Consider the following 23,604-nt stretch of genomic DNA (forward strand, 5'->3'; position numbering starts at 1 on the left):
AAGAGGTGATAAGGGTCTAACTCAAGGCAGGGGCAGACGTCACCCCATCGCCTGCTCCGGGGTAGTCATCCTGGTAGCTTTGAATCACCTTTCTGGAAGTTACCAAGAAAAGATTTATGAAGTGAAAATGCTGACACTGCCATGCAAGTATCAGTGGATTGTAGCAGAAAGTAAGCCAGTTTGGGTTTTCCAGCCTTAATTTTTTCTCCTTATCTGTTTTGTTTGGAACTTAAAGAGGAGCCTGAAATCAGCTAGCTAGCGTGTTCACTTTCTCTCTCTCTTTTTGTGATAGGAAATTCAGTTTAATTAGTACATTAAATATTAGTGCCTATATACATTGTTATATATTTTTTTAATTTAGAAATTTAAATTTTATTTATTTTTATTGTAACAAAAACACATGAAATGGACCACCTTGGCCATTTTTAGGCACGCAATAATGTTAATTGTGTGCACCTTATTGTACAGTAGATCTCCAGAATTTTTTTCTCTTGCAAAACTGAAACCCTATGCTTTTGGAATAACAGCTCCCCTTATTAGCTTACTTTTTGACTTTGGCCAGGTTAATAATTGCTGGGATTCAGCATGCCTGTTGCAAACAGCCCCTGAGTTATAGTCAAACCTTTGTGCAATATTAGATTATTTTAGACAGGATCACTGTTAAGTTGGCTCCCTCTCTCTTTCACCACCAAGCCAAGATGATTTTTTTTCATTGTACACCAGCACAGGGTATGCAGATGAGCTCATGCCACACTGACGTCAGCTCAAGCCTAGAAGAATCACAAGAGCTTTTCAAGAAAAAAAAAAATTCAGTGGTTGGAGTGACGGTCTCAAGATACCTTAAAAGGGGCAAAGTTGTATCAAGCTGAATGAGTTGTAGGGATGTAGGCGATGCTGGTAGGTGAGGTGTATCTGATGCTGGAGACCTGTCAGCCCCCAAGCCCCACCCCTGCCTTTCCCCCCCACCCCCACCCCCTGCTCTCTGCTCCACTCCTCTACTGGTCCTCACAAGACACAAAAGCACACTCAGATTGCTTCAGTGCTATTTTTTTTTTCCTAGCTACATTTGTTCCTTCTTTTTGAGCTTGTGCCAGCTCTTCTGACTTTTTGAACTTTTGGTTTTATTCAGAAAGGTAATTTCAAGATCTGTTCTGGTTTACAGTTTTGGCACCTTGCTTCTCAGATATCTGCTATTAGGCAAGAGCGGAGAACCGAAGTGCATTTGGCAGCGGCTTCCCCTTTCACAACAGAACTAAATCACACAAAATTGGTTATTTTCCCGTTCAGGCGCTCTCTTGAGAGACAAAACCCTGAGTGTTATGTCTTCCCCCACACCCTCGCTTCTTGCCAGTTCAGTCAAAAAGCATTTCCTTACTGTTTATTCAGTGGGCATTTTCACTCACTTATGTGGATTATTTGGTTGCTGGATGGTCTCAGAAAACTTGGGAAAATGGCAATGATAAAAACAAACCAGATGTGGCATCTGAACTCATAGATAGTGGGGTTTTTTGTTTTTTTGTTTTTTTTTTTAACCGGATATGCATTATCTCAATATCTGGCTTGGTGTTCCCTGTGCTGTCTACATGAGTTGTTGGTATTTGCAATCTTTCTTACCTCCAAGAAGGACCTGTAGTTGCCATGGTCTGGTGAACGGGTACCATTGCTGCCCGCCAGCCGGCCTTCGGGACATCCGTGGCTCCAGTGACAGGCGATTCTTGAGCCCCTCCCCAGGGACCGCAGACTACTTTAGGACACTCTGGGGTAATCCAAATCCCTGGGAACCGTTCACACTTCCTCTTGGAAGCCATGTCGCAAAATCTCTTTATTCTTCCTGTCTTGGTCACCCACTGTCCTAACCAACACTTCGGGAGGATATGACAGGAGAATTCTGTGGGATTGTGGCTTAACTGGCCCTTCAGACGTTCTGATTTCCTCTCTTGCCCCATTCCCTCTTCTTGCTGCCCCAGTTTCTTTTATGCGTGGCTTGGCCATCCCAGTCACAGGTCCCGGTCTCCCTGTACTGCTTGGCTTCCCCTCTGCATCCAGAGCCCGGGTCCCTCCCAGGTCAGGGGCTGCCATTTTGGTGCTCCAGGCTCGGCCCAGACCTTCCATCTGGCTTTCCTCCATGCTGATCCTGTGGCGCCCACATCGAGGCACAGTGCATTCAGGTTTCTGGGAGCGTGGTTGGTGGGATGGTGGTTCAGCTTGGAGACAGGAGCCTGGGGCACTCACCCCCAAAAGAGAGAGCACCCAGACCCCAGGACGTGGGTGGGATTCCCTTCTTAGGCCGGTGTCTAGGGCAGGTCAGTAGCAACCACTCCCGATCAACCATCCTCCAGTCTCTTAGAACCTCCTTTCTGCCTCACATCATTGCAAAATACTGCTTAAAAACGAATGGAACACTTCTAAGGCAGCCTTCTATTGCTTTTTTTCTCCTAATTTGTGTTTCGAAGTAGCTGAATATTACCTGACCTTCCCATGTTTGCCCCACCCCTTTTCCTTCCATGTGTGTCACTTGTTTTTCATACGGTCAGAGTCACTGTAATGCAGGTGAGGGACGCCAGGCTAGCAGGGTGGCAGTCAGTATTTGCATGTTCCGTGTGCTCAGAGGCCACTTGCATCTCTGGTCTGTGAACCAGCACAGTTACCAGGTATGGCCGCAACGCCACCCGAGTGCCGTGTTGACAAAGTCGGCTGTCAGACGTGGGCTCAAAGACCCTTCCTTTGGTGACAGCAGCGTCAGTGATTTTAGTCGCCTGATATGCTGAGGGGGAAATCGAAGTAGAATTGGGTGTTTCGGAAACAGGGGGTAGAATGTTCACTTCTCCTGAGGTACTTCCAGTTTGCTGAGGATCTTCGCAAACTGTCTTGAGAAAGAGGATGTAGGCGAAGGACGAGACAGGCTTTTCGTGGCGAAGGGAGGGAAGCTGCACTTCATTTGACTCTCCGGGTTAGCCACCGTGGGGCCCCTGCCTTCCATACGTCATGTCATTTAATATTTGGGTGCAACTCCAGGGTATGGTCACCACCCTGCAGGTTCAGAAAGCTGGCCCAGTGTCTCTGGATATAGGAGCCGGGGATTCTGATTCTCAGACAGTAGCTTTTGGGGGAGGGGACTTTTTTGTTTGCATCCTGAAATTCTGCTAAGCCCATGTAGGATTTAACCTACAAGGCCCATTGCCCATCTCTTATAAAACAAAAATTTTTTTTTTAATATTTATTTTTGAGCGGGGGGGAGGGGAGAGAGAGAGAGAGAGAGAGAGAAAGTGGGGGAGGGGCAGAGAATCGGCTCAGAGCCTGGCGTGGGGCTCGAACTCGTGAACACAAGACGATGACCTGAGCTGAAGTCAGGTGCTTAACTGACGGAGCCACCCAGGTACCCCCCCGCCTTGCCCATCTTTTAAATGCTGCTGTCTTTGGAGGTTGTGAGGGAGGCAAATGAAATAAAGAAGACCCCCTTGGAGCACCAAGGACTCTCCAAGCCTACTCCACTCACTGTCCTCCTCATCTGGGGCTTGGCCAGTCATCTCTGGCCAGGGCAGGCCAGTTACCCCCCAGGGCACCGATTCTCATCATCTGTGAATCTAGAGCTGTATTTGCCCCTCTTTAATTTCCAAACAGTAATTTATCAACTTTTGGAAGTGAACTTGGACTTTCAGGACCTTTCTGTTTCTCTGCTGCTTCTCCAGCAGCCATGTTGTTCCTGCCCCTAATTTCTTAGCATTTCTGTGATGCTAGGAGAGGGCAGAGCACGTTCTACTGTAGCTATGGGAATGGTGAAGTTCAGGAGGTAGGATGGCGTTGTGACGGCTTTGGTATTATAGCTCCACGTGCATTTTTTCCCCACCCTCAATATGTTTCTTTGAGGGCAAGACCGTGACCTGCTCTGGCGCCCACAGAACTTAACACTGTGGTCTATTTGGAGAGTCCAAATAGAGCGAGAAGAATATCATGATGTAAGGGATGGGTCATGTGTGTCTCAAGAACAGTTGACCATTGATGTAGACTTTTTTTCTTTGTGAGTTGCTGATCTACTTGCTTGGGCTTCAGGAAACATACTCTTGACTAAGTCTTCTAGAGGGTAAGGAATAAAAGCTTGAATACAATAGCCAAAAGAGTAGAAACAACCCGATGTGTATCTCCTGATGAATGGATAAACAAAATATGGTCTGTTTGTATGATGGACTGTTACTTGGCCATAAAAAAAAGAATAAGGTGCAAATACATGGTACAACATGGACGGATGAACCTTGAAAGTGTTGTGTTAAGTGAAAGAAGCCAATCTCAAAAGACTGTATATCATATGATTGGATTTATATGAAATGTCCAGAATAGGCAAATCTGTAGAGACAGAGAGTAGATTCGTGCTTGCCTAGGCCAGATGAGGTACTAGTGGTGGAGAACGGGAATGGCTACTGTTGGGCACAAGGTTTCTTTTGGGGTGATGAAAATATTCTAAAATTAGATTGTGGTGATGGTTGCATACCTCTGTGAGTACACTAAAAACCATTGTACTGTATACTTTAAAAGAGTCACTTGTTTGGTACATGAGTTATAGCTCAATAAAACTTTAGAAAATATCTCTGATGGCTCCCTCCTTCCTGTAGAATGAGGTCATGATCCATAGAGTATATAGGATCTTTGAGGGTGTCCAGCACCCTCCTTATGGACAACCACTTCTCCTCTACACCTTTTGCCTTTGCCCCTGATGCTCACGCTGCAGACAAGCTCTTGCCTTTACCACATTATTCCATGTTCTTACCCGCAACCCATTGTTTATGCTTCACCCCTCTGCCTGACGTGCCAAACCTTGCCCACCTGTAGAACTCCTGCTCCTCTCTTGAAGTCCAGCTCACACATCCTCCTCTCTCTCTTTGGCTTTCCTACCTACCCCATTAGATTTCATTGCTTCCTTAATGTGTGCTTTCATCACCTCGTAGAAGTGTGTTGATTATAACGTTTACCATACTATATTTTAAATGTTTATGTACATTTCTCCTGCAAGGGACTGTGAACTTTCCAGGAGATGTGCCAGCATTTTACTTACCTGTCTTTCTGCCTCTGCCTCCCTCCCTGTAGGAGAGGGTGTGAATACAAGCACCTGGGGCTGGTAAGAGTGGCTGAAGTTGGATTCCGTCAAGGAGACCAGCTGGGAGATCCTGATGGACAGCAGTGAGGGGCCTTTCTAGAGTAAGGACAGAGGGGACGACAAGAGGGGACAAAGCTGAAAGCTCTGCATCATTTCTGACCTGCCAAAAGTACAGAGCAGTTTGTCACCGTAGCTGATTTCCACATTGGGCCTGAGAGGGCTGGGCTGTATGTGTCAGCCAAGTGCCTGGGATGGGGAAGTAGAGTAGAAGGGTAGCTGGTGGGGTTCTGAGGGACAGGAACTGAGAAACTACTATGCGCCTGGCATTATGATGCTGGACATCAATGACAGTCAGAAGTGGGCACCTACAATTCCAGCTGCTGATTGTCATTGGCATCTAGTATAATAACGCCTGTAACAGGGTAGGCACTCAATCAACATGTATGCAAAAGGAAAAGGAAGGAGGGAGGGAAGGAAGGAAAGGAAGGAAGGAAAGAAGGAATGAAGAAAGGGAGGAAGGAGGGGAGAGAAAGAAGGTAAGCTCTTCAGACAATCAGAAGTCACCTTTGCCCAGTGTGCCATTCTGTGTCACACTGACCCGGCTCAAACTCTGGCAGGTTCCCGGGCTGACTATGCTGTTGAAAAAGAGATCCAGGTCTCATCTCTATCTTTCTTAGAGGTCTCAGGTCACCCACCCCCCTTCTCGTCACCAAGGTGTTCATTAGGAGGCGCTCGGCTTGATGTCTGGCTTCTGCCAGCGGCCGGGTTTGTTAGAGCTCCTGGAGGGAAACCGTGGCAGGAGATGGTCTGATAGCATCTCCCCTTGCTGAATGAGTGTCATCTCTTTCACCTTTCCCACCTCTTCCTCTTCCCACTCTTCTTCCTCCTCCTCAAATCCATCCTCAGACTCAAGGGTAGGACCACTCTGCTTTAAGCCCATTTTAAATCACAGCTTTCCACGTCTCGGGGGCTGGCTCAAGAATGGGCAGCTCCAGGGGCCCCTGGGAGGCTCAGTTGTTTATGCATTCGACTCTTGATTTCAGCTCGGGTCATGGTCTCACAGTTCATGAGCGTCAGCCCCTCGTCGGGCTCTGCACTGACAGCGCGAAGCCTGCTTGGGATTCTCTCTCCCTCCGCCCCTCCCCCCTCTCCTCTCTCTCTCTCTCTCTCTCTCTCTCTCTCTCTCTCTCTCTCTCTCTCAAAAATAAATAAACTTTAAAAAAAAAAAGAAAGAAAGAAAAGAACGGGCAACACCATCCTTCAGATTGGTGAGTGTCCCCTATCTGATGGGCAAGTGGTCTTTCATCCTGGGATTTCCTGGTTGTCAACAACAATTAGAAGCTTTCATTTGAGCCCTTTGGGCTGGATTGTCAGGGAGAATAGACCCAGTCAAGGAGCAGGAGGAGAGATGGGTCCCTGTGTTTCCCTGGATAATAATAGCCTTCCCTTGTTTTCAACTAGATGAGACTGACTGGTTTTGGAATAAACCTCCATCTATGGCTGTGCCAGCTTGGTTTACTTCCCACTGGCCTTTTGTTCCAGCACCTGTTATGGTGACCCAGGCCGAAGCGATGTCTGGCTGCCCCAGCTTTTCGTTTGCTCCAATTTTCTTTGGCCTCATTATTTCTGTGGGTCTCCAAAGCTTGGACAGAAGCCATTAAAATAAAAAGAGACTTGGTGTGTGCTGTGGTCAGTCTTGCTGTTGCCTGTATTTCCCTTTATGTGAGTACTCTCTGTACTTCGGGAAATCGGTGTGGATCAGTTGGAAGGTGGGGCTGGTTTCTCTCTCAGCCCTTTCTCTACCACCCCCATCCCCACCATATTGCCTGTGGGCATGCTCCTCATCCCTTGTCACATCACGCCAGTGTGCAGTGCACGTGGTCATTTGTTTGGAGCACGGGGTGGGGGGGGAAACAGCTGAGGCTGTTTGTGGCCGGAGATGGCCACCCTCAAGGTCCAGCCAGGCAGCTCTGGCCTCCGTCCAGACACCTAAGGGCTGGGGCCCCTGTGCCTCTGAACACTTGTACCCCGTTTGTGGTAACCAGGTGGGCGGGTTTGGCCACTGAACTCTGGGACACCATAGCCGCAAGGCCATACGAGGCCTTTCTAGTGGGCTTCCTGCCGAAACCAGGCCAGGCAGGGAGTCCTCCGTTCCTGGGGCCACATGTGCCCAGCATTCCTGCATCTCCTGGCCCCCCTAAACATCCCAGGGAGTGGACAGTCTTTATGGTCAGCGTCGTGTGTATCTCTCTCATTGTTGGTGTGGCGTTTCCTGAATGTTCTCCAGGCTCCACATCTCTCTTGAAATATAGGGCCCATGACTGTCTGCAGTCCTCAGGATGTTGACTGATGTGGGGGACAGGCCTTGGGCCTCAGGCTCTAAATCCACACTGCATTCCCAGCACATCTGTTAAGGATCTCCTCTGACCCCGCGTTCCCTCTCTGGCATGCTAGCATCTGCTTTTTCTCATCTGAATTTGCTTAATTTCACCGAATGTAGACATTTCTGACACTCCCTCTCTACCTTCCCTTTCTTCTTCCCCACCTGGGTGGTTCCAGATCCAGGACTCCTCATTGCTCTAACCCAGAAACCCAAGAGTCTACAAATGTCCACACTGGCTCCCAACACGACCCTTTCTTGCACACTACTACCTCTTTTCAAGGGTATCCTTTGGTCTCGTGGAATTATTTGGGAAGCAGATTGAGCCATCTTCCACAAAGGTTTCCATTCTTGTAGTCTTACACTTTTCTCCTCTTTACCTTCTTGAACTGATGGACTCCATCGTTTGCTTTTTGTTTGTCTCTAGAAGTTTTCTGGATGCTTTAAACTGATTTTTATCACTTTGGCACATTTTTATGCTACCTCACTCCATCCATTTCTCTTTCCCAGGTCTCTTCTCGCTCCATCCAGTATGGAAACAAAAATATGCAAGTAGGGAATCAGGAAACAAGCAAGTGTTCAGAGTTGGGGGGGGGCACTATGGTGTATGGGAATCCACTGTAGGAGTGACGATCACCATCATAAGACATGCTGTAGGCGTCACCTGTTACCTCAGTGCCTGATCCTGCAAAAAACAACCATCAGCGTTTTCTTCTCCAGAGAGCTGGCTCTAACCAACCATGTCTCTGAACCACTAGCATATTTTCATGCGTTGCAATCATTTTGATCTGGTTCATGGGCAGAGGACAAGTAGATTCTATTCCCAGAAACAGGAAGAGAGAAACAAAAATGTTTTCGGTTTTGGTTTATTGGCTTGTGTTATAAATGTCTCATTATATTCCTCATAAGTCTTCTTCAATGGGAATCTTCAATGTGGAAAAAAAACAAAACATCCCCCCCGCCCCCAGTACCTTGTCTCACTGGGAACTGCAGCCTCTCGTTTGAAAATCTGACTCAGAAAACTGTGCCTCCGTTTCTGGCCTTGAATTTAGCATGCCGTCATTTAAATGAGGGAGGTGGATAATCTTACCAGGGACCACTTGGACTGGAGCACAGTTGCCTATTACACACCATCCACAGCCGCTGCCATCTTCTTAACAGCTGAGTAACGTGGGCAGCTCATGTCTGCTGGGATTGATAAGGCATGGTGTGGTGTTTTTTTGTTTTTGTTTTTGTTTTTGTTTTTGTTTTTTGTTACCAACCCAGCATTCTGTTTCCATCTCAGATACTGGAAAAAAGTCATGATTCTGCTCTTTCATCTATGAATGAAAGTGATTGCTTTAAAATCTTCATTTTGCCATGGTGGCAATGCTTTATTTTTACTTACTTATTTTTGAGAGGGAGAGAGAGAGAGCGAGGGAGGGAGCGTGAGTGGGGGAGGGGCAGAGAGAGAGTGTGGGAGGGGCAGAAAGAGAAGGAGATAGAGAATCCCAAGCAGGCTCCACTCTTAGCACAGAGCCTGATGCAGGGCTCAATCTCATGACTGCAAGATCATGACCTGAGCCAGTATCGAGTCTGATGTTTAACAGACTGAGCCGCCCAGGTGGCCCCGGTGGCTATGCTTTTAATCCAGCTTCACAGATGAGTCCTTCATGATGGTAGAAGACAAGATTTTTGAGGTAAGGGGATCTTGGGGATCTCAACTTATTTCTAAATGTGAATCTTTCCAGATCAGAATCTTGCTTTCCCTACCATAGCTGGCAGAACTCATGGGTTTGGTCCTTTATGCACAAAGCATGCATGCCCCAGAGCATATAGACCAGCTCTCCATTTATTCAATACCATATCCTGTTTACTTACCAATCACAACAGTCTGTCCCCCTTGAATCGAGGAGTTCCCATGGATTTGAGGAGTTCACCTGGATGTAAAGGAACTAAAATAAAATGGGTAGTTCTCGGAGAGTTTGGGGGATCAGGCAGAGCCACCCAGATGGAGTGGTTTATGTGGTGGGCCGGAGGCGGGTTGGGAGTGGAGGTTTGAGGCGAGTTAGAACTTCTGTGGAGGTTTCTGGGTATCAAAGCGGAAGGATTTTTGACATTTCCTGAGCAATTACTATATGCCTTACTCTGTGCTAAGTGCTTTTCATTTCATCTCATTTAATGGAAAAGCCATAAAAAATGTCAGCCTCTTTCAAAAGCTTGGCCTTAGAAGCAAAACCCCTTAGAAGCAAAAAGATAAGGAGGTGAAACATTTCCCCTGTATGTGGAAGGTAACTTAAGGGTCTGTATTTTTTTTCAGAACAATTGCCATTCATTGAGGACATTTTATGTGTCAGGCACTTAGCTAAGTACCTGGCATATCATTTAATCCTAACAAAAGCCCAGGGAGGTAGGACTCTGAGGCCCCATTCTGGGTGTCTTCTGCTGTGTAACAAACTACTCGGAAGCTTAATGACAGCCATCATTTGTTTTGATTTTGAATCTATGATGTGGGCAAGGGTTAGCTGTTCTGGCTTCTCTCTGTTCCCTGGAGCATCAGCCTGGCCACTGCATGAGGCAGGATGGCCCCCTCGAATATGGCTCTCTCACTTGACCAGCACGATGGTGCTGGCTGTAGCTGGGAGTTCAGTCAGGGGTGCTGGCTCTTCTCCATGTGCACCATTCATAGTGCTGCTTGGGTTCACCCACAGCATGGCAGCTGGGTTCCCAGGCTAAGTATTCCAAACAGGAAATGGAAGCTGCCAGTGTCTTAAGACTGACGTGGGATCACTTTTCTCATCTGCTATTGGCCCAGCAGACACAGAGCCTACTCGGGTTCGAGGTATGGAAAAAGAGACCATGGCTCTCAGTGGGTCATGTAAGAATTTGCAGCTATCTTCATTCTACCAGAGGCCCAGAAAGGTTAAGTGCCTTACCCTGTATCACACAGCTAACATGTGGTGAGGCCCCCTGAGCTCTGCTTCTTAGGGATTCTGTGACACTCCTGAGTTGGTCAGAACACCTGACTGACCTCAGTCCAGGTTTCTGTACCTTTTCCTGCCATTAACTTGGCCTCTATATCAATCCCACCACAGCTACAGAAACCCAGTAAAGCACATCCTAGAAACATTCCTAAATCACTTTACTTGGTTTTGGAATTGCCTTTAGGAGCAAACTTGGAAGAATCCTAGACCTGAGAAGAAAAGACCCAGGGGTGTGTGAGAACCATTTTCGGATACAGGAAGGATGGTGTGTAGGTCCCAGAGTGCCTTGTGTTCTGTTGGCCGTGTTGTTCTTGAGCAGGGCTTCGCCAACTACAGCCGGGGAGCCAAAGCCTGCTGCCTGTTCATGCACAGCTCTTGAGAAGAAAATGGCTCTACATTTTTAAACGGTTGAAGAAAAAGGCAAGAAGACTGTGGAGCAGAGTCGAAAAGTTGCAACAAAGACCAAATAGTCCATGAAGCCTCTTGCACAAAAGTTTGTTGACCCTGGTTCTAGAAGGCAGAATTAGGACCTGTGTTACCAGAGCTACATTTCAGGTCTGCATAAGAAGACATTTTCCGACTAGACATGAAGAGGAATAGCAGCCCACAGCTGGAGGTCATGCAGGCAGGTGGCTGTGCCTAGGATACTATAGGTCAGTGGTGTGCTGGAGAAAAAAAGTGTGCAACATCTAGCTCTCCAGGCAAGAGGAGCCCTGATTTGTAAAGTTTGTCTATTTCTATGGTACAAATCCCACCGTGGCCAATTTCCAGTTCTGATATAACATCACTCCAGGAGGAGTTGGGAAGAGAGGCACATAATCTGCTCTTGGAGCCCCAGTTTCCCACCATGACAGGTTTAGGGGACCGACCATGTGTCACACTGCCCCTCAGGTAGCTCCTAATCTAGGGACACACCTGGGTTTGGGGAGGAACGAAAATGCTGGAAAACCTTTGAAATTCTACCTGCCTCTCTGGGCTCACGGGGAACCACTATTAGTATCTACAAACGCAGGAAGACTAAGTTCTTGCTCTGGCTTCACAGCGGCTATACCCCACCTGCTATTCCATTGTCCCCACATTTGGTTCAAAAATCTTGATTTCTTCAAAGAGTGACAAGTGTGACTGCGTCCAAATTTAGAATTGGTCTAACAAAGCATCACTTGAAGCAAAGTTATAAGACAAATCACAGATCGGGAGAACACATTGGGAATATAGAAGAGATCAAGGTTTTGTGTGGAGAGGACGATGTAACACTTATCAGCCAATTAAAATGGAAAAACAATTGACAGTCCAAAAGGAAAATGGGCAGAGTGTAGACAGTTTACACCCATTTAGATACAAAAGGCAGAAAAACGTGAAAAATGAGCAGTCTTTTGATCCGAAAGGGCAGCAGTCTCTCTGTTAGCAGGGACAGGTAGGATACAATGGTGATTCATTTATGTCATCCATTGGATTGGCCCAAAGTAATAATACCAAGCACATGATCTGGGAAACTATGGCACGTTCACCAGCTACAGCTGACGAGCATAAATTGAGATTAAAAACAAGCCTAGCCTATGACCTAGAAATTCCAAATTGGGCTATACATACATCCAAGAGTCCAGAAAAACTCTCACCTCTTCAAGAGGCAAGTACACACACAAAAATCATTGCGTTATAGTTTGTGATAGTGAAAAATCAGAAGCAGCGTTAAGTCCATCAGCCAGGGAATGGCTGAGTAAAACTTTGGTCTGGAAAGCCCCATGGCCGTTGGGCAGCAATGAAAAGGGAGGGCACAAGAGCTGTTTCCCAGCGAGCATTGCCAAGGTGAGATCGCTAATTGCACAATGACACATACAGTCTGGTATCATTTCCGTTCTTAAAATGTAGATGAAACAGTGCTGTGCAGTTCACAGAACATACTGAGAAAGTTCTGGAGGGCTACAGGAGATGATAGGTGGAGAGAGAGAGGGCCGGGACCTGGCAGGAGAGGGATAGTCAAAAGGGTCTTTAGTTTTATGTATGGGTGTGTTAATTTTTCTTAAGGAGAGTATATTGATATATTTCTTGGATAATATTTTTAAGAGATATTTATGTATTTCTTGGATAATATTTTTAAGTTAAAAATGGAGTGACTTCTGTAAGAGAATGTGCCAGCTAACTGGGTAAGCACAGATCTGTGGGGTTGGCCATCTGGGGGCTTCATGGGTGAGGTGGGGGAGTGGCTGGGTGTGGTGGTCCTTTTGGCCCCATGAGATTGAACTTCCCTTGAGGACTGTCCCTCATCACCTCTCTCAGCTCCATACAGGCCTTGGTATTCTCTCCACACTCTTGACTAAGCAAGAAATCACGTCTTTAATCTCCTGTGGCACAATCTAGACAGGGCCATGTTACGTCTTTATTTGACAGGAGAGAAATAGTCACATTAAGTGGATGGTGTTGCGTTGGGACTGCCAGTGCTTCCTCTTGCTTGCAGGTGCCTGCCTGCCCCATCAGGACCCACTTTCTCCCATTCCCTCCCCCACCTGGCTGCCCTCAGGCACATCTAGATTCCTCTCTGTCCAGACCCAAGGAAACAGAGGTAAAGCCCACCTTCCCCCCCTTTTCCCCAGGTTTGTGCCCCAGGAATGACTACTCATTTCAGGGAAGCCTTGGTGTATAACCAGTGAGCAGCCTCACGTCCCTCCTTGGCATGGCAGCCATGTCCAAATCCCACCCCGTAGGCTCGCATCTGGACGTGAGACACAGAGGGCAGCTCAAGGGTTTTCCTCACCCGGACACCTATGGTTAGGTGGAGTGAAGGCGAGGGACGGCTGCCTGGAATATTGATAACACCTGTCGAGTGCCAGATGCTCTTAACCGAAGTCACATTTTCTCCTTTCATCCCCGGTAGTAATAATGAACAGTAGGTTTTATTATCTCCATTTGGTAGACAAAGAAACTGCCTCTGAAAGTAACTTAACCTATCTGAAGTCATAGAGCGCAGACTGAAACCCAGAATGTCTGCCTCCAACGCCTTTTACCCTTTTGGTGATGTTCCTCCTGTAGGGATTTCATTCTAGAAACCCTGGGAAGGCTCCTCCCTGTTTCCTGCACAGCCTCTTTGGGTAAAGTGAAAGATCACTTCCCCCACCCCACCCCCACTGTGAATTTTGGGTGCCAAGCATGCTGTGTTGTGAGGATCCCCAGAACTCCTCTTAAGTTGTTACTTGAACTTGAATTTGAGGTGAAACAGGCAGAAAATGTATTTTCAGATATAGTTTATGTTTTGGATTCAAAGGAGGCAGGGCTAATTCAGAGGAGGTGTGAAGTTAGGAACTCCTTTGATGCTATTTATACAGTGCCTGGGGGATAACACAGTATCTAAACAGAGAATGTGTTCTCAAGCCCCCAGGCTTCTGCTGACCTTAAATTCACACCTATTTCACAAATTCCACAAGGAGGGGGTGTTGTGTTTCTTTCCCTTCAGATTACCAGCTTTGCATTCCTCAAAGTCTTCAATTACCTGGGGGGTTTCCTTTTGGACCCTGAGAGGTGACAGTGTGAAAGCCTTCCAGGGCTTCCCCCTAGATTAGCAAGAAGGAACCTGGTGATGACAGTAGAGCACTGAGCTCTAATTTTTGTTCAGAGGCAGAGCCAGGAAGAAGGCGGGTACTTGCCTTCAACACCTTCACATCACGTCCCGCACGATGTAAGAGAAGGATCATCTCAAAATGTTGGGGAAGTTACTTCAGGACAGGACCAGATATGCATTTTTCATTCACATTTGTCTGATGTGAATTATTTTTCCAGTTTACATATTTATTTTGAGAGAGAGAGAGAGAGCGAGCACGCGCGCACGAGCACACGGGTGAGGGGCAGAGAGAGAGGGAGAGAGAGAATCCCAGGCAGGCTCTGCACCATCAGCATGGAGCCTGATGTGAGGCTTGAACTCATGAACTGCAAGATCATGACCTGAGCCAAAGTCGGACACTTAACCGACTGAGCCATTCAGGCGCTCCCTGACCTGAATTTAAAAGTTTTTATGACGGTGCATGAAGGGACCCTTCTGTCCTAGGAGAATCTGAAAACAAGGCTAACAAAAGACATGAGCAGATTAGGATTATCCTCCCTCTTACTTCCTCCACTGGTCCTGAGACGCTGTAGCCAGCCTGTAACATTTTGCTTGCAGCCTGTGAGCAGCTACTACCTGTTATGGGTTGAGTTGTATCCACCCCCAGAAAAAAAAAAAAAGAGAGACAGAGATGTTGAAGTCCCAACCCCCAGTACCTCAGAATGTGACCTTCTTTGAAAATAGAGCCTTAATGGACGTAACCAAGTGAAAATGAAGCCACTAGGGTGGGTGCTAATCCGGTTAGACTGGTGTCCTTGTAAGAGGGGAAATTTGGGCATCACACACAGACCTGTGCATGAGGGCAGAGGCCTGGAGTGGTTCATCTCCAGCCAAGGACACCAGAGGTTGCCAGCAAACTGCTAAGACCTAGGAGAAGCAAGGAAGGTCCCCTTAGAGAGTTCAAAGGGATCACAACACTGCTGACACCTCGATTTCGGAGGTCTAGCCTACAGAACTTGAGACAAGAAATTTCAGTTAGTTTGAGCCAACCGTCCCCCTCCCCCATTTGTTGGTGTGGTCCTAGCACACTAATACAACTACCTCTAACTCACCCTCGTAAAATACTCCTTCGGGTGAAGTAAGGTTGAGAATTTCAGTTTGTCTGTCACAGGTAATGTGACGTGTGTTCCGAGGAAGATTGCAGTGTCCTCTCCTGTCCTACGTGTTGTGTAGAATGTTGAAGTTCCCCCCATCAAGAGATGAATTCTACATCTCTCCTCTTGAATCTGGAGGAGATTTTGACTTGCTGTTGAGGCTGTGTGACTGTTGAGGCAGCTTCCACCCTGGAACGCTTGCCCTGAAGCCATGAGCTTCCACACAAATGGTCTCCTTGTCTTGAGTCTGCCATGCTGTCAGGAAGCCGAAACTAGCCCGCATGGAGCCATGACTTTACATGGAGAGAAATGCCCAGAGAGCCCCCCGGTGGTCCATCATCCCTGTGCTTTCAGCTGCAGCTACTGTCTGATTGCACCTTGATGACAGACCCTAAGCCAGAGCTACCCAGCCAAGCCTTCCTGGATTCCTGATTCACAGAAATCGAAGGAGACAACAAAATGATTGTCATGTTTAAAGCCACTAAGTTCAGGGAGATACGTTGCACAGCACTAGATAATCAGAATAGTTACTGTACTCTGTGCTTTGCATTGGTTGCTTTCTTTTAATTTAAATTTAAAAAATAGATTGTATTCTTACTTCTGGTTCAATAGATTGGTATTCACAGAAGCGGGAACACAACTGCAAAATCTCAGTGGCTTAACATAATAGGATTTATCTCTCACTCAAGTATAGTGTGGATGTTACAGGTTGGGTGGGTGGCCTCCAGACAGTGGCTCGGGGATCCGTATTCTTTCTTCTTAATGTCTCTGCTGCCCTGGTCCTCCTCAGAGTCCCCTGCTGGGCCATCAGTGTTCAGGTAGCCAAAGAGACAGGGGAAAGAGTGAGTGGAGAATAGTGCAGGATATTTCAGGGGCCAGGCCTGGGCCTGAAATCCACAACCTAGGGCCAGAGCTGGGGTTGGGGGCCTGTGTGCTGAGGCCTATCCAGTCCTAGCAGTCCAAGACCTGAATGTGTGTCCTGAATTGTTCCAGTGGCCCCCTCTTCACCAAATGGGGAAATCCAGCCCAATGCTGATGAATTCTAGCATTTACCTTGAAATGCTCATCAGGTATAGTTATCTTGTAGCCAAGAGCCCCTGCAGTTTAGGTCACGACCAGTCCTCTTCCAGAACAAGTCCTACTATATCTTGGACAAGTCTTAGCAAAAGTCAGGGACCCTGAATAGTGTTATAATTCAGAAATTGGAATTCTGTAATAGTTTCTCTGTGTCACTCTGAAGGCACTGTGTTTTTAAAATTCTACATTCTGTGGGGCGCCTGGGTGGCTCAGTCGGTTGAGTGACCGACTTCGGCTCAGGTCATGATCTCACAGTCTGTGAGTTCGATCCCTGCGTCGGGCTCTGTGCTGACAGCTCAGAGCCTGGAGCCTGCTTCAGATTCTGGGTCTCCGTCTCTCTCTGCCCCTCCCCTGCTCATGCTCTGTCTCTCTCTGTCTCAGAAATAAATAAACAAAAATTTTTTAAATTCTACATTCTGTGACAGCAGCCTTTTAAGGGAGGTATTGGTGGCAAAGGAAGGCATGGGGAGGAGAGGAAACCTTCCTATTTTCCAGCTTTCTTGGTGAAAACAGCAATGCTTATTAGCATGCATTTCACACAATTTCCATGATAATGCTGTAATTTAAAACACTCTGAGTCAAAGACCTAATAAAGGAGGTTAGACTTGCTTTCTAAATTTGCTACACAGATTGCTCATCTCTCTCCCCATCAATCTTCCTTCTCTTAAGCAAAATGTAAAATTTGGAACGAAGAGTGGAAATACCAAGGTTTTGGCTGATCTTGTTAGCATTACCCTGCTGTTCCCCAACAACATTGTAAGCCTTTGAGTTCTGGTTCTAAGCCTGTATATGGAAAAAGTCCTCAGGTTACTTTTTGCCCTTCTGAGATTTGGGGGCTAAGTGGGGTAAATTATCCAGTGATGCTTATAATGCCCCCAAACCTTTGCCAAAATCATGTAGTGTTGATTTCCTTGGTTAATGACTAAATAATTGATGAGTTTTATCAAATTTAATATTTTAGAAGCCATATTTAAAATTGATGGCTAGAACATCTGCCTTTCTGTGTGAAGGAGAATGAATATATATGTACGGCCTTCAGGGCAGTAGGAAACCAGTGATGGGTCCAGGCCCAGTGAGGTGGGGGCTCTCCCAACACTCCTGAAGTCCAGCTGAATAATTCCCTGGACGAACCACAGCATGGAGCTCATCATGAATGCCATGAGATTTGAACAGGGCCTGGAGAAGGATGATGGAGAAACCAGAGATGATTCAGGTCTCATTCCTCTCAGTCTTGACCAGGCACCGCCACGTTGCAGGCTGGTCCCTCACTGTCCTTCACTCTGGGGGCTCCAGGGTTGTTCTGGTTCTCATCTCTGTGATCAGGAGGCACTGTTGGAGTTAAGTTGCTTGAGAAAGGAAGACTGAATAGGGTAGAAGGTGACCGGGCCCAGAGAAAGACAAACCTGGTTTCTGTTGGCTGAACCAAGTGAACAGACCCAGTTCAAGATAGTGTTCTGTCATCTACTGGTCTGTAACAAACTACCCCCAAATTTAGTGGGGTGCAGGGTAGGTTCCCAGGGAAGCAGACGTGTGGAGGATGATTATTAAGAACTGCCCTTGGGATCAAGACTTGGAACAGAGGGGAAGGAACAGTAGTGGACAGAAGAGGTCGTGCTGCCTTGCAGCTCAGTGGCAGCCCCAGTGGGCCCAACAGAAAATTCTGAAGGAATTTTAGAATTGCTCCAGGTTGGACTGAGTTGTCCTGGCCTTTATGTCATGGTAGGCAAACTACAGCCTATGAGCCAAAACCAGGTGGTCACCTGGTTTTGTAAATAAAGTTTTATTGGAACACACCACACCCCTTCATTTACAAATTATCTAAAGAGGCTCTCACCTTACTTGGGCAGAGTTCAGTGGTTGTGGCAGAGCTATATGGCCCCCAAAGCCTGAAATATTTATATCTAGCTCTTTATAGACATTTGTTCACCCCAGCTTTATGTTCCTATGCTCAGCAGCCATTGGATGTGACCTTGAACGGCAGCTTGTAGCAGAAGGAAGCTCTGGTATCCTCCTAGTAGTTGGATAGTGCATCCTTCCTCCATGGGGAGCATGGGTGGTATTCATGGTGCCCTCCATAGTGGATCAAAATGACCGTTTTATTTTGCACATGATTTTGTGGGTCAGGAATTCTAGAAGGGCTCAGAGTCTGACCTCCATGGCCTCTGCTGGACAGAAGGATCCACTCCCAAGATTTCTTTCTTGCTTAATGCTCCTTGGCTTCTTTCTCTCTTCATGGGGCGTCTCATCTTCCAGGGTTTCTTCATACCGCATGGTGGTTTCGGGACCATCACACTTCTTACATGAGGACTTCGGGATGTGGTAGCCATAGGTCTATGAAGAACCACATTGAAGCTGGCACAGAGTCACTCTGCTATGTCTTATTGGTCAAAGAATCAAGGGGGTGGAGCCACAGAGGCACGATCACAGCGCAGAAGAGCACGTGGCATGACATGCTGTGGCGCCATCCTTGGAAAATACCAGAATGTGTCGGTGGGCCAGGTAGCTGGCTCGCCCAGGTCACAGAGCTGTTTATGCTTCCCAACCGCACGGTCACCATCATCACTTGGGTGGCTTGAAATGACCATGAGAGGAATAGGACAGCTCAGGAATGGGCTTTGTCCCTGCCCCCAACCCCAGGGAGTCCATTGTTAAACATGCACCTGCACACCATGCCGCTGTGGGAGGGCTTTTACTTTGAAGCCAGAAGACAAGAAAAACAGTGTTTATTGAGCGCCAAGGGGGTCTACATATCCTGAAATCTCCAAACAACTCTGTGGGGTGTGATTGACCCTTATTTTACAGAAGAGGGATCCCAGGCTCAGTGGAAGTTGGGTAATGGGAGAGAATTTGAACTGGGGTCTTCTCACCCCTTGCTGTCCCGCTTCACAGAGCCTGGAGCCCAAGGAGAATGAAATTAACTGCTTCTCCAGGACCAGAAGGAAGCTCAGGTCAGACACAAGGCAGGGAAAGCTACCAAAGGGAAAAGGAGCAAAGACCTGGGTTGAAGTGGCAGTGGGGTTTCTAGGAAGGACCCAGGCCTCTGCCCTGTGCTGACGCTTTCGATACTGGAAGGTTTTCCCCATTTCCAGGCAGCCAACCCCCAGCCATTTCTCACTGTCAAGAAACTTCTGATGTGTTGAGAAGCGTGAGCGGTCTGTGTGAGCGAGGGGGAGTGGGGACGCCCCTGAAAGCGGGGCAGAGGGAGGAAAGGTGGGACCAGCCTCCTCTATCAAGCTGCACCCCCTCCTTGCGAGCGCACTGGTCAGGCCAGTCAGTGGGTTTGAGGGAAAGCAGGGCAGGAAGGGGGCTTTCCTCTGGGAGCCCTGGGGCAGGTGGCATGGCAGCCCACAGGGACGGTCCGTCCCTCCTTTAAATGGCATCCATTCCGCTTCCTGGACCTCAGCCTCATGCCAGACCTGCCAGCCGAGTCATGTGTATTTATTACCTTTCATTCTCAAAATCCTCAAAGGAGTAGGTCCTGTTATACCTGTTTGGTGAGAAAGTGAGGCCCAGAGAGAAGGCATAACCTTGTGGCTGCAGAATTAAGGTTTGCACTGGGTGTGCCAGCTCTGGACCTCACCCTAGCACGCGGCCCAGGGCTGTGCGATGCACCTCAACGACGCCATACAGCCCAGAGAGTAAGGAAGCACCCAGGTGATAGACCATCTTGCTCAAAATTAGTTGGTTTGTTTCCCTGTTTTCCCCTGGAGTTGAAGGAATCCCTCTCCCTGTTTTGTTGTTTTTAAGAGGAGTAAGGAGACAGAAAAGTGAGGAGTGGTGGGGAGCCAGTGTGGGGTCCACGGCCAAGGGCTCCATAGAGAGGAGAGTGCAGTAAGGCTAGGAGGGTGCAGGCAGGGAGGCCACTGCTGCAGGAATGTCCTTGTCACCTGCAGGTCTCTGTCCCCCGGGCCAGGCTCCAGGCCTCCCTGGCTGGCTCAGGCTCTGTGGCTTGTGGCATATCTGCGCGAGCCCTCTGCTGGGGTCCCAGGGGCGGAGGAGCCACCTCGCCTTCTGGATAAACATCCAGACCTTAAATATCAGAGGGAGGCCATGCAGCAGGAGGATGCAGTTAAAACTTTGAAAAATGGCCCTCACTTTTTAGTGTGCTAAGAATCCCCTGGGGGCGCTGGTTAAAAATTCTGCGTTTCTTGGTGCCCATCTTGGAAACTCTCAGGTAGCAGGCTGGAAGGGAGGCCCAGAACCTGTATTTTTAATTTTTTTTTCTTTAACTTAATGTTTATTTATTTTTTAGAGCCTAGAGAGAGAAAGAGACAGAGCATGAATGGGGGAGGGGCAGAGGAGAGAGAGGGAGAGACACAGAAGACACAGAATCTGAAGCAGCTCCAGTCTCTGAGCCGTCAGCACAGAGCCCTACGTGGGCTCAAACTCACGAGCCGTGAGATCAGCCAAAGTCAGACACTTAACCACCTGAGCCACCAGGTGCCTCAGACTCTGCATGTTTAAAACACCCGAGCAATCCTAATGCTAGTGGAGCTGGGGCCAGGTTAAGAAAAACAACAACTTAGAGGGTGAAGGGGCAGGATCTGACCCTGTTCTTTAAGACACAGACTTTTGTCATTATAGTTTAATCTCGTAAGCACTGTTTTTTTTTTCCTCTGGATATAGAAGTGGTATGTATGTTTATGGAGCTGTCTTGCTGAAAGAAAGATAATGAACACAGCAGTTATGTGCGTAATTACAGTTAATTATTATGTTGTGAATGTATGGTTAAACTTGAGAAAAGATGAACTTATAAAAACTCTTATTAAAAGTTCCCTGTTATTTGCCATTAATTACTGCCGTAGATTTCTTTGGGGAGTTTGTTCATTTATCCACTGGATAACAAAGTTTTGAGCTCTTGCTCTGTGGCTGGGACTGTGGGAGAACCTGGTGGATGGCGGGGGGCTGACCTCTGTCCTTTAGAGATTTACAGTCTGGCCAGGGAGACTGATAAATCCCCAAACAACCTCATGCATTTCAATTTTGTGTACATGTATTCTTTTTTTCTTTTAATTTTTTTTAATGTTTATTTATTTTTGAGACAGAGAGAGACAGAATGCAAGTGGGGGAGGGGCAGAGAGAGAGGGAGACACAGAATCTGAAGCAGGTTCCAGGCTCCGAGCTGTCAGCACAGAGCCCGACGCGGGGCTCGAACCCACGAACCGCGAGATCATGACCTGAGCCGAAGTCGCTTAACCAACTGAGCCACCCAGGCGCCCCTATTTTTTTTTTTTAACATTTATTCATTTTGAGAGACAGAGAGAGTGCGAGTGGGGGAGGGGCAGAGAATGGGGGAGGGGCAGAGAGAGGGCGAGACACAGAATCCGAAGCAGGCTCCAGGCTCTAAGCTGTCAGCACAGAGCCCATCGTGGGGCTCGAACTCATGGACGGTGAGATCATGACCTGAGCCAAAGTCGGACGCCTAACTGAAGCCCAGGTGCCCCAGTGTACATGTATTCTTATTAGTGAAGGTATTTGTTAAATTCATTATGAAATGTGATTTTTTAATAAATATGTAAGTATTTATATATAAATGGATATAAAACAACAACAAAAAATCCTTGTAGGCCGTATATTGTGATTTGGGGTTTAAAACAATTGATTAGCATACGGATTATGAACTTTCCAGGTACTTTCTGATTGTGCTAGGAAGATCTATTCTATAAATGCTGCCCAAAGTTGGCTTATAATTTGTTTTTTTTTTAAATCAGTGAATTAAGACTTCACCTGTAAGTATGTGTAACGAAGATGTTTTAAATATACATTCCTCCCCCCCCCCCCCCCCCCCATCACACCTCTGCTCCCTGCCTTCATGTGTGAACATAGCACATCAGGAGAATGGTATCCAGGTGCTTTCAAGTACAAATGGGCAGAATTGTCAGCCCAGTGGTGAGAAGCATGAATTCTAATTCCTTGCTTGGCAGTTTCGGCTTGTCCTTAGGCCATTCTTTTGCCTGAAATTTGAGCACACCAATAGTCTACAAGAGAACAAATCTGTATGAAACAAGCATCCTCAGTAACCTCTGCTTCCTGGTTTTCAGAGTGGCAGGTGGGGAGCTGTTCGACTTCTTGGCTGAAAAAGAATCTTTGACTGAAGAGGAAGCAACTGAGTTTCTGAAACAAATTCTTAATGGTGTTTACTACCTACACTCCCTTCAGATTGCCCATTTTGATCTTAAGGTACGTTGCTGAGTGTAAGCCGGAGAGAAGGTTATGCAAATCCCAGCATTGGTGGTTGGCTATGAAAAATTGAAGCATCTGAAAGAGATACATTTTTTTAATCCTGTATGGGTTTTTTTTTTTTTTAGGTTTATTTATTTGTTTTGAGAGAGAGAGAAAGGGAGGGAGGGGCAGAGAGAGAGGTAGAGAGAGAATCCTAAGCAGGCTCCATACTATCAACGTGGAGCCCGGTGTAGGGCTTGAACCCATGAACCATGAGATCATGACCTGAGCCGAAATCAAGATTCAGATGTGTAACTGAGCCACCCAGGTGCCCCTATCCTGTATGAGCTTAACAGATGGAATTATGAAGATAAATTACCAGGTATATAATGAATGCCTACTCAAGGATTCCTAACCTTTTGTGGGATAGAGGCTTAGGACGAATGATTACATTCAAGAATCCCTGGGGAAGAATCAAAGGGGTTTACCAGCCAGATCTCTAAGCTGCTATTGGTTATGCAATGTTTTCAGCTTAGAGTGGCCACTGGCTGTCCAGTTTGCATCCCCTGTGGCTGCAGGACACGTAAGGTGGAAGATGTCTTGATCTCTCCTCTCCCTCTTGATGCAAAGGCCTGATTTTGTCACCGGCCATCAATCAAGACAGCCGCGGAGATTGGCTAATTGGGGTCTTTGCCTGTCTGGAGGCACAGCACTGTGGGGGATATAAAGGCATGTCCTAGTTCTAACTGTCAGAAAAGCTATGGTGTCTCTAGGAAGGAAAGGCATGCACAGGAGCAACATACAGTGACAACGGAAGAATTGAGGTACAGTCTGAGGCATTGAGAAGGTAGTCACAAAGAAGCATGCGGTCGACTGACAAGTGAATGATTCAGATCGTTGGAGCTAGGACAAGGCTTCAGAGGAGGGAGGACTTCCTCCATGTTTCTTGTAGCAATGCTGTCAACACCCCATCCAGATCCCCCCAACACTCGCTAACGCACGCCCTGAATACCGCTGCTGGACACCCCTGTGGCTCCCTGCCTGATGTCTGGTTTCTGGCCCTGGGAGCTGGAAATGCCAGAGTAAAGCCCCACAGAGGCCGCTGTTAGCATTGGAGGACGGGGAGTCGGTGGATAAATACCCCGGCTCCCTCATGCTCCAGCTGGAAAACTCAGTGCTGCTCCTCCTTAAGTTCCCCAAAGGGATTGTACTCCAGTCACCTTCACCTTGACAAGACACCTTGTGTG

The 23,604-nt window shown here is 47.4% G+C and overlaps 1 protein-coding gene across 6 annotated transcripts in view; it reads left to right on the plus strand.

Annotated features, from left to right (window-relative positions):
- DAPK1 (death associated protein kinase 1) overlaps positions 1-23,604 on the plus strand; it is a 188,793-nt gene that overhangs the window by 105,899 nt on the left and 59,290 nt on the right. For all 6 annotated transcript variants that reach the window (XM_042963702.1, XM_042963700.1, XM_042963698.1 and 3 more), the window contains exon 4: positions 22,237-22,375. In XM_042963702.1, the coding sequence (XP_042819636.1) occupies positions 22,237-22,375 (139 nt within the window). The remainder of the gene's footprint in view (positions 1-22,236; positions 22,376-23,604) is intronic.

The sequence above is a fragment of the Panthera tigris genome, chromosome D4, assembly GCF_018350195.1.
Source record: "Panthera tigris isolate Pti1 chromosome D4, P.tigris_Pti1_mat1.1, whole genome shotgun sequence".
NCBI classification, from domain to species: domain Eukaryota; kingdom Metazoa; phylum Chordata; class Mammalia; order Carnivora; family Felidae; genus Panthera; species Panthera tigris.